Here is a 15,890-nt window from a genome sequence, read left to right as displayed (position 1 = left end):
TGGCAGCAAAGGAGAGAATATTATACAATTTCTTGTTAGCAAATGAAACAATGCATTTATTAGGTATACCCAATACCAATGAGACTGGGTCAAAATCCAACTGCATATTAAAGATCTTTTCCATTTCCCCCAGCACCAAAAACCAATACCTTTGCAGTCTGTTACATGACCACAGACAATGTGTTAAAGTACCTACTTCAGTTTTACATTTTAAACACATAGGCGATAGAGAGGGGTTAAAAAAATGCCTGCGGTTAGGAGAAATATGGAGTCTATGTATGATTTTAAATTGTATTTCTCTTGTACGTGCACAAACAGATATTCTCTTAGCATAAGACCAAATGTCATTCCATGTTTCATCATCAATATCAGTAGCTAACTCTTCCTCCCATTTAGTTTTAATTGTCTGTGTATCAGCAGAAGAAATTGAACACATAGCACCATAAAATCTACCCAAAGACATTTTTCCCGATGATAAAAATAATAACCTCTCAATAGAAGATATCTCACAATTTCTAACAAGTGTTGTGTTATTAGTAATATAATGTCTCAATTGGAGGAATCGAAAAAAATCGTGTTTGAACAACTGGTACTTCTGAGTTAACTCCACAAATGACATTAATTTATTATCTGAAAACATATCCCCAAGCCTAATAAGTCCCAAATTACACCAACGTTTAAACCCATCATCCAAAATTCCTGGGGTGAAATCAGGATTTTTTAAATATTGGGGTAAAGAAAGAAGTCAATTTAGATCTACCTTCAAGCCTACAGACTGATCTCCATGCTTTCAGAGTATTAACTATAATTGGATTATCATATATCTCTTTTATGTTTTGAAAGCTCTTAACAAAAAGAAGAGCTCTTAAAGGAAATTGTGAAAAGGAGGATTCAATATCTAACCAAGTAGAGGAAGAATCATTCCTAACCCACTCTGCAATGTATCTCAGGTGGGAACTTAACTGATACATCTTAATATTTGGAAAATCCAGCCCCCCCATAGAATTTGGCAGATAAAGTACTGATAATTTTAATCTAGGTTTGCGTTTACTACATATAAGAGAAGTCATCCAGCTATTCAGGCCCTTTAATGCCCTATTTGAAAACAGAATCGGAACCATTCGAATAGGATATAACAATTTGGGTAACACAATCATCTTTACAAGTGCTATCCGACCCAGCAAAGACACTGGCAAGGAATTCCAACGTTCTAAATCCTGCCGTATTTTCTCAAATAAAGGAACAAAATTAGATTCATACACCAGATTCAAAGATGTAGAGATAGAAATACCCAAATAGACGAAACCTAGAGGTGACCACTTAAAAGGAAAACAGGGCACAATGTTAGGTTTAGAAATAAGAGTACCTAAAGGCATAGCTTAGTTAAATGTTAAATTAACTTTATAACCAGAAAAGGTACTGAACCAGTCGATCAATTTAATTAGAGCGACTTCTCAGGTCTCAGGCTCAGATAAAAAAAGCAATACATCATCAGCATACAGTGCAATCTTATGATGTATATGTCCTATCTGTAAACCTGAAATAGATGTTGCAGATCTGATTGCTTCAGCTAGAGGCTCTATAGCCATCGCAAATAAAAGCGGCGACAGGGGGCAACCCTGCCTAGTGCCGCTATGCATAGGAAAATAATCTGATCTAAAGCCATTTGTCAATACAGCAGAACATGGGTCTGTATACAGCACTCTGATCCACTGCACAAAATTTTCACCTAGGCCAAATTTATCCAAAACAAAAAAAAAAGATAGGACCATTCAATCCGATCAAATGCCTCCTCCGCATCCAAAGACAGTACTAGCCCATCTATGGATTTCACTGTAAAGGTGTAAATAACATTTAAAAGGCATCTAATATTATCAGATGAATTTCTACCCTGTATAAATCCTGTTTGATCAGTCCCAATTATCGTAGGCAGAATTTATGTCATCTTTCATATCAAATTCTTACATTTTATTAATAATTTAACTTAATATAATAAGACTCTATAGGGCTGTTACCAATCAAATGAAATCAGTATTAACAAAACCAAATTTTCCACTGCTGGAGAAACAGAAGCAGCTGAAGTGGCATTTAGATGCATTTACACAGACAATTGAATGAAGCTGAAATGTAACATGAATGCATTAACACTGCAAAATTACAACAGCATAAATAATACTGTGAGCTTGGTGTTTTACATCAGGTTTTTTTATTTACAAATATGAATAATTCTTTAACCACAAACGAATAATTAAACATATTAAGCAATGGGTCTGCTAGCAACTCTTGAAACTCCTTAAAGAACTCTCCGCAAAACCCATCTGGCCCTGGTGATTTACCATTCTTTAGAGCATTAATAGCATTAATAACCTCCTGTCTAGTAATAGGGCCATTGAGAAATTATTTTTGTGTAACTGAAATTGCTGGAAGATTAATCTCAGAAAAAAAGTCAACAATTTGTTTGAGATGGTCACCTGTTTTCTCAGAAGAATCACTCACAACCTTTAACATAGGGTAAACACAAACCTCACCAAGCTCTCAGCAACATGATACAACTTCTTCACTCAATTAATTATTTTGTTCATGTACCACATAACTACCCGCGAAAGTTTGTCACGCTAGCCCAGGCTGTCACTAGGCACGTTTCCATTACCCATCAAATTGCGCAACTTGAAATTGCGAATTAAAAATACACCTAATGGAAACGCGTCAATTTCGCAAAAACGCCCATATATTGCAAAAATGTTTTTACGCTCGCATGAGGTGGTTTTTCAGGCAATGCGTAAAAGGAATAATTCGCAAAACTGCAATGGAAACGCGCCTAATGAATGCAGTCATGTCATCCGGTGGGGCGAAGCGCTTCATTGTCCCATTGATGGTCAGCCATAGAGTTGCAGGATACAGCAGGGCATATTCGATCTTCATCTTCTGCAGTCGTTTTTTTACATCATCAAAAGCTTTGCGTTTCTTTATCACCATCGCAGAATAATCGTTGAAGAATGAAATCATCATTTGCATCATCGCTCCTCTCGGAATCCATGCCAACATGACGAGCTGCGTTCAACACTCACTGCTTGTCCGTAAAGTAATGGAACTTTATGATGACCGGTCTGGGTCGTTGCACAGGTCCTGGCAAAGGCACCAAAGAGCGATGAGCACGATCAAGCTTGATCCGCCTTGCTTTCGTTGTAATCTTCAAGTAATCGGGCAGCCACTTTTCAAAGAAACACACTGGATCACTGCCTTTGGTTCCCTCTGCCAACCCAAATAGACACAAATTACACCTGCACCCGCGATTCTCCAGATCGTCGATATGCGCTGACATTTCGCTCACTTTTTTTTGAAGATCAGCCACCGTAGCTTGCAGGCATTCGGTTGAATTTTCCACACCGGCGATCCGCTCCTCCGCCTCGCCCACTCCCTCGACCAAGCTGGCATTTCGCTCACTTTTTTTTGAAGATCAGCCACCGTAGCTTGCAGGCATTCGGTTGAATTTTCCACACCGGCGATCCGCTCCTCCGCCTCGCCCACTCCCTCGACCAAGGCCTGGAACTGAACTGTCTGATCGTTTATCGCGGATAGGACAGTATTCACTTTCTCATCTATTACCTTCATGTTTTCGGTTAATTTGTCCAAAGCTTGAGCAAAGTTGGAGTTGGAGCTTTACTCCTCATGACTATTCACGCTCGCGTCGTCCATATTAACATCCTGCTCGACGCCGCTGATAGTAGAACTTTTCGGCGCAATCTTCTTAGCTTTGGGCATTCTGTCAGATCCTTTTAAAAAATATTGATCTAAAGACATGGCACAGTAACCCTCCAACCAAGCAGAATGATTTCACTGAGTGAAAATATATATTAAACCGAATATTTGAACTAATGTCACGGGAGCTCGCCAAAATGCGTGTCCGCTCTACGACACCATCTTCCTCCCTCCATTTCGATTTTTTTAAATTTTTTGCTACATTAATGAGATGACACTTGGTGACTTTTGTCGAATTAGCTATGTGAACACACAAAAAAAACATTCATGGACATGATTCAGATATGGTAAAGGGTCGAAAAATAAAAAGTAACACTTGGTACCGACAGAAAATGAATGAAAAAATATCAATTTAATGGCAAAAATAGGTAATAAAAAATGTATAAATAGCATAGTATCATAAAATCTCCCCAAAATTCGAAATAATAATCAAAAAATATTATTGAACAAAAATATATTAGATAGATTTTTCTGGAAAAAAGTTACATTTCAAGTACATTTCAAGGTGTTTTTTGCTTTGACATCAGAAATGTGACAACGTGAAAATACATCAACCCGAATCTGTAGAATGGCATTTTGACTGTCTTCCTCTTGTTTTCTCAGACTCTATAGGACATTTAAGGACAGTAAGTACCTCTATATGCTGATGGAGGTGTGTTTAGGTGGAGAACTGTGGACTATTCTCAGAGACAGGTGAGACCTGTCAATTCACTCTAGATCAATGTGTTTTCGTTCAATTGCTTTCTGAATTTCAACAACACAACAGTCCTGTTTCTTTCCTAATCATAGGGGCAATTTTGATGATTCAACTACGCGCTTTTACACGGCATGTGTGGTGGAGGCGTTCGCTTACCTGCATTCCAAAGGCATCATATACAGAGACCTCAAACCAGAGAACCTGATACTAGACCACAGAGGCTACGCCAAACTGGTGAGGACAGTAAAGGCATTGAATATGGACACCCAGTACTCGCCCTCTAGTAGTTTAATGAGGATTAAAAGACAATAATAGCCTGCAGTCACCTAGAACTGTGCTTCTTTATTGAACAGTACCTCAAAAAGTATTTGGAGACTGAATTTTAAGTCTGTTAGGTTGTTTTATATATATGGTTTTCTTCTGTTCACTTTTTGGTCCTCTTATAGGTGTATTTCTCTCAAAATCTCACCCTCATGTCATCCCAAACCAGTATGATTTTTTTGTAACATAAAAGATATTTTGATGAATTCTGAATGAATTCAAAATGATTCAAAACCGTATATTTTGCATTACACAGAAGAAATTAATTCATACAGGTTTGGAACAACATGAGGGTGAGTGAATAATGGTTCTCATTTTTGGATGTACTGTCCCTTTAAAGAAGTCAGATTTAGCTTCTGTCAAAGGAGACTCGAGCATGAAAATGAAAATCTTGGGTAAATCTTTTAAAGGTGGATTTTGGCTTTGCTAAGAAGATCGGCTTTGGGAAGAAGACGTGGACATTCTGTGGTACACCAGAGTATGTGGCTCCAGAGATCATCCTGAATAAAGGTCATGACATCTCCGCAGATTACTGGTCCCTTGGCATCCTCATGTATGAGCTGCTGACTGGCAGGCAAGAAACAGAGCTTCGTCTGTTTAAAAATACTTCTTCAGACCGATAAAACATTATTAAAGTATTAGGATTTATAATTTATACTACACATGCAATGGTTTTTAATTCAGTTTTTCCTCTTTATTTTTCAGTCCTCCTTTTTCAGGACCGGATCCAATGAAAACATACAACATCATTCTTAGAGGCATCGACATGATAGAATTCCCTAAAAAAATTACCAAAAATGCTGCCAATCTCATCAAAAAGCTATGCAGGTATGTCCATCACTAAAACCCATTGGCTGTCTATTAGCGGTTCTTGTTAATGCAGATTTCTCTTTTCTTCTTAGAGACACGCCGTCTGAAAGATTAGGAAACTTGAAAAATGGAGTCAAAGACATCCAGAAGCACAAGTGAGTTTGCTATTTGCTTTAAAACATGAACATGAAAAATATGCTGATATAGTTTTATGAATCGTCTCATGTAATGAACATGTTTGCAGATGGTTTGAAGGGTTTAACTGGGACGGATTGAGGAAGGGGACACTGACGCCCCCCATCATCCCTAATGTAAGTGCTTACGCTCATGCAAGGCAGATTTTACACCGATGTTAGGACAGAAACATACTCTATGCAAGTACTTTATGCATTATAGGGTTTTTACTGTAATGGTCACAAATCTTAAAGGAATAGTTCACCCAAAAATGAAAATTCTGTTATTAATTATTCACCCTCATGTTGTTCCAAACCCGTAAGAACTTTGTTCACCTTCATGAAATCTGAGAGCTTTCTGACCCTGCATATTGTTCTTAAAATAAATTAATTGCTATTACTCATGCATTAAATTGTTCAAGAGTGATAATAAAGATGTTTATAATGTTACAAAAGAATGTTTCAAATGAATGTCAAATAAATTCTAGGCCACCAAATCAGCATATTCAAATGATTTTTGAAGGATCATGTGACACTGAAGACTGGAGTAATGATGCTGAAAATTCAGTTTTGCATCACAGGAATTAATGACATTTTTAAATATATTAACATAGAAAACAGTTATTTTAAATTCTAATATTATTTCACAGTATTACTGTTTTTTTTATTGAATTTTCATCAAATAAATGCAGCCTTGGTGAGCAAAAGAGACTTTAAAAACAATAAAAAATTCTTACAGGCCCAAATTTTAACAGAAGTGAACAAGTGTATAACTCGCATGCTAACAGTTTTTTGTTTTGTTTTGTTTTGCAGGTAACATCATCCACAGACACTAGTAACTTTGACAGCTTTCCTGAGGACACTGAAGACCCACCGCCTGATGATAACTCAGGCTGGGACACAGACTTCTAATCAGGTCCAGACACACACGTGCACACAGACACACAACACTGCTCACATGGGACGTCTGCACTACTGGAGAAATGTGGGAAGAAGAGGTGGATGAAATGAAGTGACTCTAAAAGGGCTGTCGCAACAAAACATGAATCTCTTGCGTGAGCACGTGTCTGTGTGCATGTTCACCACTGACCCATGATAACCACCTTTACTGTGAGCTGACTGAGGAGACAGTCCATTTAGGGAAAAGCTTGTGACCTCAGCGATTTGTTCTTCTCCCTGATTGGCTGCAAACTCTTCATTCACCGACCCGTGTGCAGACTACTTGAAAGAAGACCTGAATGTTGCTCTTAAAGTAATACTCGTTCGTTATAGCACATGTACATAATAGCATAGCATCACTACCCTGAGAAACTCACGCATACGCTGCCGTTAACTGTCACGTTCATCACACTCTTCAAACACACACAGACATCATAGACGCATCTTCTCGCCTCTCTTCGCTGTTAATTTATTGTCCTGGCGGACGGCCATTAAGGTTTATGATATTCTGAGCCCAGCACTGGTCTTCTCAAACTTCATCCAATGAAATGATGTGCCTCAAATTCATAGCTCCATTAATAGTGTACTGTATTTATTGTCTCAGATTTATAAGAATTAGGAGATAAGTACTGACCACTGTGAACGGCCAGATTTGAAACAGGAACGGATGTGGGATCGGTTTGCCTTCTATGGCCATTCTTAAATTCAAATGCAGGTACAACGTAATCCTGATTTCTCCACAGATTCAGCCGTATCAGATCATGAACAGTATTAGTGCCTTAAATCAACGGCATTCTGCGACGCTCCTCATGCTGCATGTCAGAATACGATCCCTTCAGCCTGCTGCTGTCCATCAGACGCTCTCTGTCTAGTTGTGTTTTTTTTACACAATAAAACAACTGTTTTAGACACTCACTGTGTCCTCACATGATCTGCCACTGTCTTTTATGGATCTGAAATGTTTAAAATGCTAATTGTTTTAGAGCTGGGCTTTTTTATTTAGGAAATTATTTCGTTTATTTTTAAAATTTAATTTATTTCTGTGATGCAAAGCTGAATTTTCAGCATCATTACTCCTGTCTTCGGTGCAACATGATCCTTAAGAAAACTCTAATATGCTGATTTGCTGCTTAAGAATATATTACTATTATATTTATTTGAAGCTTGACAGCACCTGGTCTTTCTCTATGCAGAAAAACATGATTAGGACATTCTACGGAATTCACCTTTTTGTAGGTCATGAAGGTTAGTAAATTATATTTAAATTTTTGGGTGATGTGGTATTTTTCAGACATATATTTCACTCCAAAATCAAAAGAATAAATATAAGTAATTAAATTCTGCATAAAGAAATGTGAGCCTACCTTTAGGTCCATTAGGTTTTTTTTGTTTTTTTTTGCATTGTGAAATTTTCATATGCCTATGGATGTTTTATTGTTTTACTTTTATATGTGTGTTTGTGTGTGTTTTATGTTGATTGACACTATACCACTCAAAAGTTAATTAAGATTTGTAATGTTTTTGAAAGTCTCTTATGCTGACCAAGGCCATATTTATTTGATTTAAAATGCTTTAAAACGATAATATTATTATTATTACTAGAAATATTATTACAATTTAAAATAAATGTTTTCTGTTTTAATATAATCTAAAATGTAATTTACTCATTTAAATATACGTTATATATGAACTGATTTGGTGGAAACATTTTTATTATTATCAATGTTGAACAGTTGTACTATATTTGTGAAAACCGTGATAGTAAATCAATTTATAATGTTACAAAATATTTCTTTTTCAAATAAATGCTGTTCTATTGAAAAATGTATCACTGTTTCCTCAAAAATCTTAAGCAGCAAAAACAATTTTTTTGAAACATTGCTAATAATAAGGCCCATCATTAATAATTAAGCAGCAAATCAGCATATTAAAATGATTTTTGAAGGATCATGTGACATTGAAGACTGGAGTGATGATGCTGAAAATTCAGCTTTACATAATAAATTACATTTGAAAATATATTCAAATAAAAAAGTTTTAAAATTTTAATTTTTTAGCAATATTACAGTATTTACTGTATTTTTAGTCAAATAAATTACTTCTTTTAAAAGCATAAAAAAATCTTAATTAATCCAAACTGTTGACCAGTGTATATTCCCTTTACTATATTACAAATACACTGCATTAGTAAGAAATACTGTCAAATAGTTTATATTTAAATTAGCACATGGCATAACATCAAATATTTCGGCAAAAAATGGGCAGTGATTATATATGGTTTTAAATGTCCCAAAGACTTCATTTATAATATTCTTTATTTCCTTTTGGAATGAAATATAACCAAAACATGTTCTGGTTCTTGAGACTTTTATATTTCCCTTGCTTCTCCTCTCTGAGCACATCCTTAATGACAGAACACGGGTAGGACCTCAAAATTGATTATTTACTGCAATTAAATTACAATTTGTCTGGCATCACCAGAGGATATGATGATGATCTGCTGTTTTCACGCAGAAAGGGCCATATAGGCTAGATCTGCTTACCCTGGAGAAATGAGTCTGCCAGACTCTGAAATGAGTTTCATGGTAAGTTCACTGTGCAGTCAGGCAGATACATTCAGCCTCAAAGCAGAAATAACTTCAGATTCATTTGTTCCATCATTAATGAATTTGCATATAAATATGCTACACAGCAATAACATTACTGAAACTAAACAACAAAATTTTAATCGTTTTTTTTTTCTATTTATTTTTCTAGACCTATCACTTGTCTTATTCATTAATGTTTCATGTATAAAGTGAATGCCGAGTGCCTCTACTAAAAGTTATATTGCTAAAATAATGAGAAGCCGTCTTTAAATATTCTAAACCTCAATTCTGTATTAATGAAACACTCCATACAAGATTTTTAATGATTTTTTTAAAGCCTCATGATCTGTAGGGGGCAGCAATTCACCATTTCACACAAAAGCGCCAGCAAAACCCAAGATTCATGTGAAGAGCACTAACAGTGTCTAATAACCTATCAACTCCGTCGGTGTCAGTTCTATGAAACTATGAAAAAGACTGAATTGAATAGAGTTACACTTTTGTGTTCCTGTTTTAATAATGTCTCAGCTAACCACTCAACAAATAAATTGTTACAACTAAAGTGATTTAATAATAATACAGCTGAAAAAAGAACAGCAGATGTTAGGTGATTCCACAATGTAGCCTATTTGACACCAAAATCTGATTGTTTAGCAAAGTCTACAATAAGGGCAATGCATTTAGTGGAAAAGGTTTTTATTCCACTTTAATTTATTCCAGTGAAACGTTTTTCCTCCACATGCATTTCAGACTTGTATAGCTACTTTTTATAAACGTATAATACTGGCCATAGTTCAACTATTAGCCTATCTAACAACTATGCTATTTATGCACCTAATGTAGACAATGTAAGCTTGGTGAATCCTGAACCCTGTTAAACTCCGTTTATATATATATATATATATATATACACAGAACTACTTCAGTCTGTGTGCATTGAATTTATTTAATACACGAGTTTCACAATTTGAGTTGAATTACTGAAATAAATGAACTTTTCCACGACATTCTAATTTATTGAGATGCACCTGTATATATATCCAAAGAAGATGCACTTCATTTCAGTGAAGAGGAAGATCTGTTTTTTTTAATTGCAGTAAGTTAGATAAACGCGTGAAACATTAACGTGCATATTATTTTTATGTGCTGACAGAAAAATGATCAGGTTTAAGCTCTAGAGCTAGTTAACAGAGGTCTGCTGACAGGTACTGTCATGTATAATGATATCCCTTAAATTCCACTTTAAGCGCTTAAAGTTGTCATTCTGTTTCTGAGGGGGCGCGACGGTAATTACGCACATCTATTGCGAAAGACGTATTATGATAACAAGGGCGTGGCTTCGGAATATTCATTAGGTTATGCAATAGAACGGTACGCAGCTTGATTAATATTCATGAGCCAGGGATGCTTGCGCGCCTTAGCAGAACTATTTCCATCGCCTGCGCAGACATGAGTTCATCCAGCACGTCTGCGCAGGCGATGAGAGGGGCGGTGGAGAGTGTGTTTGATGGCCTCGTACAGTCATTTAAAAGGGGCGGGAATATACAAACAGTCCCGCATGTATAAAACTCCTGGAGACGCATGAAGTGCTGTGGAGTTTGGACATTATGCGTGACATACCGACAGAGAAGAACATGAGGAACATGCTCTCACTACTCACCGTTGTGACTGTTTATCTCGCGGTTTGGGGCGGAATCACTGCGGATGCTCAAGCTGGACCTGTGTTACGGAACTCCATCAGGCATCTGCCCGCAGCATCCAGTCAGAGTGACGCGGTGAGCGCGAGCCCGCGCGTTACCGGCACCGCGGACAGCCACGCTCCGGTACGTGATCACGGGATGCTGAAACGCACAGAGGATTTAAAAGGACTCAGTTTGAGATTATTTTCTAATTCCTTTGGGGTTTTATGGCATGCATGTGCTTTTAAAGGAGCCATTCAAATAAAGTTTATTGTGATGATTTCCTCTTCCACAGTCGCCGCACTGCGCCGCCGATGATGAGTGCAGACTCGGTGAGTTTTGTAACGGCTCTCGCGGAGTTTGTCTCTCGTGCCGCAGGCGGAGGAAGCGCTGCGCTCGTGGCGGGATGTGCTGCGCTGGAAATCGATGCATCAATGGTACATACCAGAGATCGTTTTATGTTGTATCCGTTATAGTTTGTATGAAGATTCATTTTCCCATTCGTCTCTCTCTCTCAGGTGTGTGTCAACCTGCTGATACAGACGCTACCGGCACGGTAGATGCCGCTCTACCGGGTGGCAACACGGATGAGCCAAATATGCCTGTAACACGTGGGCAGAACTTCACACATCCTAAAAGAACCACCAGCCTACCAAAACCACAGCAGCCACTCAAAGGTGTCAAATCTGTCTTTTCTTTTTCCCCCTTTCATTTTCTTTTCTTTTCCCCTCTTCTGCTTCTCATCTTGCCTATTCTACTCGTTTCACCTCGTTTTGATTGCTCATCTCTTGTATTTTCTCCTCATCTTCATTCTTCTCGTCTTTTCTCATCTTCATTCTTCGTGTCTTTTCTCCTTTCTTGTCTCATCTACTTTCTTCTTGCCTCTTCTCATCTCTGTTATGTTCACCTTTCAACTCCTGTCTTTGTCTCTCATCTTTTCTCCATATTGATCTGCCTTATAATGGACTTCTCGTCTGAACTCATCTTTCTTTCTTTTATCTTTCCATTTCTTTTCTCATCTTAGCTCATTTCTTCTCAGACTGTTCATCTGGTCTCTCCTCATCTTTTTTTACATATCATCTCATCTCTTTTCAGTCTCTCTCTCATCCATTTTGTTTTGGTCTCTTCTCATCTCTTTTTTTTTTTTTTTTTTTTTTTTTTAATATAATCCCGAACCTGCTTTGTTACACATTTTTCATCTTGTTTTATCTAATCTCTTTATTTCTCTTGTTGTCTCATCTCTTCTTAAATTCACAAGTCTGATTTCAAAAGTTCCAGTTCTTCTAACATGCTTGATATCACACAAATCTGGAGGCGTGAACGCTGATGTGATTTATAATCTGTCAGGTGGCGAGGGCGAGACGTGTCTCAGGTCTTCGGACTGTGTGGAAGGGCTCTGCTGCGCCCGACACTTCTGGTCCCGGATCTGCAAGCCTGTGCTGACGGAGGGGCAGGTGTGCACGCGCCACCGGCGGAAAGGAGCTCACAGTCTGGAGATCTTCCAGCGCTGCGACTGCAGCTCCGGCCTGACCTGCCGAGGCCAGAGAGAGAAACCTGGAGCAGAAAGCCGAAACCTCCACACCTGCCAGCCACGCTGACCCCGCAGAACCGCTCTCAGCTCCACACACACACCACGCGCACGCATGCAGAAAACACATGCAGCGGCGGCCAAGGAAAACTGATTCCAAGAAAGGATGCACCAATAAAAGGACTGATCGTATTTCCTGGACGGATGCAGAGAAACTGCACCGTAGGGATGTTTCTTGTTGTACACTCTGCTATTTAAGACTTTTTCCCCTGGGTCATCACAAAAGGCAGATTGCTTTTGTTTCCCTTTATAAGGAACTTCTTATTCTTCTTGCAGTAAATTACTGTATTGTAAATACGTAGTCAGAAATTGCACTTAACACTGAGCATATGGATCCTGTAAAAGTAGCATTTTATGATTCAAACACATCAATATTGTAAATGTGCAAACCATATGATTGAGATGGTTATCAGTACTCTATTTTTATTTCAAGCAAATTGTAAAGATGTTTGTGTGACGAAAACATATAAATTACATGATAATAACAATTAATGGACTTTTTACGATTTGTACTGCAATCTAAAGAAACCACTTAGGAGTTTTTATAGTCTAACGACATGCACTGTTTGCTTTATTCAGCGGGTTATGCTTCCAGCATCACTTTAACGTGACAAACAATGCAATAAATTCTGTGTAGCAAAGTCGCTTTGGATAAAATAAAAAAAAAACGTTTCCTAAATTAATAAATGTAAACGTTAATGTGAAGAAGTGTCCTAATTCAATGCATAGAGTTCAGGTAGAAAACAAAAGCTGTCTATGTCTGTGCGATTGTCGATTACCACCGGAAAAAAAAATGTGAACAGTTTGTAAAAATAGCCAAAAAATAGTAGAAGTAGAATAACAGTAGAAGTGCACTTTAAATGGAAGTCTTTGGACAACCTATGTACACTTTCTACATATAGGCTTCCACTGCAACTTCATAGATTTCAATGCATTTTTAATTTTAACTTCTTCGTAAAAACAAACAAGAAGTGCACTTAAAATAAAAGTACTGGGGCAACCAATGCACACTTCCTGCACAGATTTCCACTGCAGATTTTTCTAGAATTAAGATGTGCTGCATGACAACACATCTTTGTTATGGCCAGGAAAAAAAAAAAAATTTTGATGCATGCACGTGAAGCATGTTGACATGAAGTCAGGTGAATGGCATTTGCAAACAAACCAAAAAAAAAAAAAACCTGAAGTCATTACTCTTAACATAAAAATCGACTCTACCACGTTCCTCATGCAGTCGCCTGCTTTGTGAGCCCCTAGCGGAAGTTATCATGGCAAATAAACAAGCTCCGAGCTCTGCTGAAGAGCCGTAATCTTCTGGGTAGCCATATCCCTGTCTGCAGAAAAACACCTGACCACATGAAAGCCTGAATGGGCCCAAGCAGCAGAGAAGTACAAAGCCGACAGGAGGATATCAAACGAGAAGAATCCCGAGGAAGTACAAGAGGATCAGCAGCAACAACCTTTGGTGTGTCTGGCTAACTTCTAATTAGTCCTGCAGTCAGGCCTGAATTGCTGGTTAATCATAGAGATATCTGACCCTTTAATTACTTTATGTAGCCTGTTTGGCACGCACACAGCATGTATAGAGCAGTATAGAGCGATTTCAGGATTCACGACGGTAAGCAACTTTATTACTGCGGTCTATAGTTGATGACATGAAAGGAATAGTTCACCCAAAAAAGAACATTTTGTCATCATTTACTCACCCTTATGTCGTTCCAAACCTGTATAAGTTTAGTTCTTATGTTGAACACGAACAAATTTTGAAGAACCAAACAGTTGTTGGTCCCCATTGACTTCCACAGTAGGGAAAGAAATACTATAGAAGTCAATCAACTGTTTGACTTCCAGCATTCTTCAAAATATCTTCTTTTAATGTTCAACATAAGAAAGAAACTCCTACAGGTTTGGAACGACACGAGGGTGAGTAAATGATGACAACATTTTCATTTTCATTTTAATGTTTTGCACCTGATCAATACAGTTGATCGACCTGAAGCTATAATCACGACTGAAGACATGATGAAAGGTTTGTCTAAAATACAGTGCACTTAAAGGGACAGTTCACCCAAATATAATGTTTCTGTCAAATCACCCTTGTGTCATTCCAAACTGACTTTCTTAAACTGCAGAGCACAAAAGGAGAAATTTTGAATAATGTGTTTGAACAATGTGAATAAAGTTTTCTTTGATCATACAACAACTTTGTGTAAAGAACAGACTGAAATGTAATTTGTCGTCATCCCAGTGAACTGTTGAACTTGAGAGTCAGATTCATGAATGAATCATTCAGACCATTCAGTAAATTGATTCACTAAAAGAATCATTCTCAAAATGACAATTTGTTCATAAATCACATTGCTACTTCTCTCATAAATGAACCTGCCAGAGAGCTAGAACGGATGTCAATAACTTACATTTCAGTCTGTTCCTCACACAAGGATATGTCTTCAGAAGCGACCAAGTTTTATGGACTACTTGTGTCCATTTTTAGCTGTCCTTCAGTGTAACTGCACAGAAAAGAACAACAAACTACATTCCTCCAAATTTCTTCTTTTGCTTTCACTGGAAGAAAAAGAAACGTTATGAGGGCGAGTGAATTATGAATGAATCATATTTGAGTGAACTGTTAACTGCCAAAACAAGAAACAAATCAACTCATCATCATTTGTTTGCAGATGCAAAGTTTTAATATTTTGTAATATAATACAATGACATTCATTCATTTTTAAGTGTGGCATATTGTATATGTCTTTTTAGGGCCACTTTTTACAAATCAAATCACAAGATGCTGTTCACATCTCCACAGCAGCTGGCAAATGTCAGAACAAGACTCTTCATTAGTAGGATCATAAAAGAGTGAATTTTCCACTCCTTACTGTTAAATGAAACCTTTCTCTCCATCCCTTGACCCTGCTGCCTCTCTCTCCTTCAGTCTGTCTCTCTCTCTGGTGACAGACACTGTGGCTGAAAATTACAGACAAGCAGCTCTGTTTAATGATGTCAGGCGTCACAGATTCGAGGCCTCACGAAAACTGACTATTTTAACAGTGCGCATGGAGACTAGAGGAGGAGACGGCCTACACACACCCACACACACACACAATGTGTAGTTTTGGTTTTCTGAGATGTTCTTCTGAGTAACTGTCAAAGTTACTCACCTCCTATCTCGGCCAAATTAGCAAATTACTCCGAAACAAGTCCAAACAAAACCGCAGAAGAGCATTCTGTTACACTGCAGTACAGCTTGCCAACTGTATGTGCGCGCATGTGTGAACATCTTTGTGTGCTGTTTGTGTGCAATATATATATATATATATATATAAAATTTTTTTC

At 37.7% G+C, this 15,890-nt stretch overlaps 2 protein-coding genes across 4 annotated transcripts in view; both read left to right on the top strand.

The window, feature by feature from the left end:
- LOC107665604 (cGMP-dependent protein kinase 1-like) overlaps nucleotides 1–7,683 on the top strand; it is an 80,535-nt gene extending 72,852 nt beyond the window's left edge. For 2 of the 3 annotated variants that reach the window (XM_016456542.1, XM_016456541.1), the window contains exons 12-18: nucleotides 4,363–4,452; nucleotides 4,549–4,690; nucleotides 5,188–5,351; nucleotides 5,483–5,605; nucleotides 5,680–5,742; nucleotides 5,832–5,898; nucleotides 6,574–7,683. In XM_016456542.1, the coding sequence (XP_016312028.1) occupies nucleotides 4,363–4,452; nucleotides 4,549–4,690; nucleotides 5,188–5,351; nucleotides 5,483–5,605; nucleotides 5,680–5,742; nucleotides 5,832–5,898; nucleotides 6,574–6,672 (748 nt within the window). In that variant the 3' untranslated portion in view covers nucleotides 6,673–7,683. The remainder of the gene's footprint in view (nucleotides 1–4,362; nucleotides 4,453–4,548; nucleotides 4,691–5,187; nucleotides 5,352–5,482; nucleotides 5,606–5,679; nucleotides 5,743–5,831; nucleotides 5,899–6,573) is intronic. The other variant, XM_016456543.1, reaches the window with a different exon arrangement.
- A 2,881-nt stretch (nucleotides 7,684–10,564) lies between these two features.
- On the top strand, nucleotides 10,565–12,787 carry LOC107665569 (dickkopf-related protein 1-like). The gene is made up of 4 exons (XM_016456490.1): nucleotides 10,565–11,110; nucleotides 11,262–11,403; nucleotides 11,485–11,643; nucleotides 12,314–12,787. Exons 1-4 carry the CDS (start codon nucleotides 10,895–10,897, stop codon nucleotides 12,562–12,564), a joined length of 768 nt encoding a protein of 255 aa, XP_016311976.1. The 5' UTR covers nucleotides 10,565–10,894; the 3' UTR covers nucleotides 12,565–12,787.
- The last annotated feature ends 3,103 nt before the right edge of the window (nucleotides 12,788–15,890 follow it).

Source organism: Sinocyclocheilus anshuiensis, unplaced genomic scaffold (assembly GCF_001515605.1).
Source record: "Sinocyclocheilus anshuiensis isolate Anshui unplaced genomic scaffold, SAMN03320099.WGS_v1.1 scaffold407, whole genome shotgun sequence".
Classification (NCBI taxonomy): Eukaryota; Metazoa; Chordata; class Actinopteri; order Cypriniformes; family Cyprinidae; genus Sinocyclocheilus; species Sinocyclocheilus anshuiensis.
Note: the sequence above shows the minus strand (reverse complement) of the source record. Positions and strands in the feature narration are given on the sequence as shown.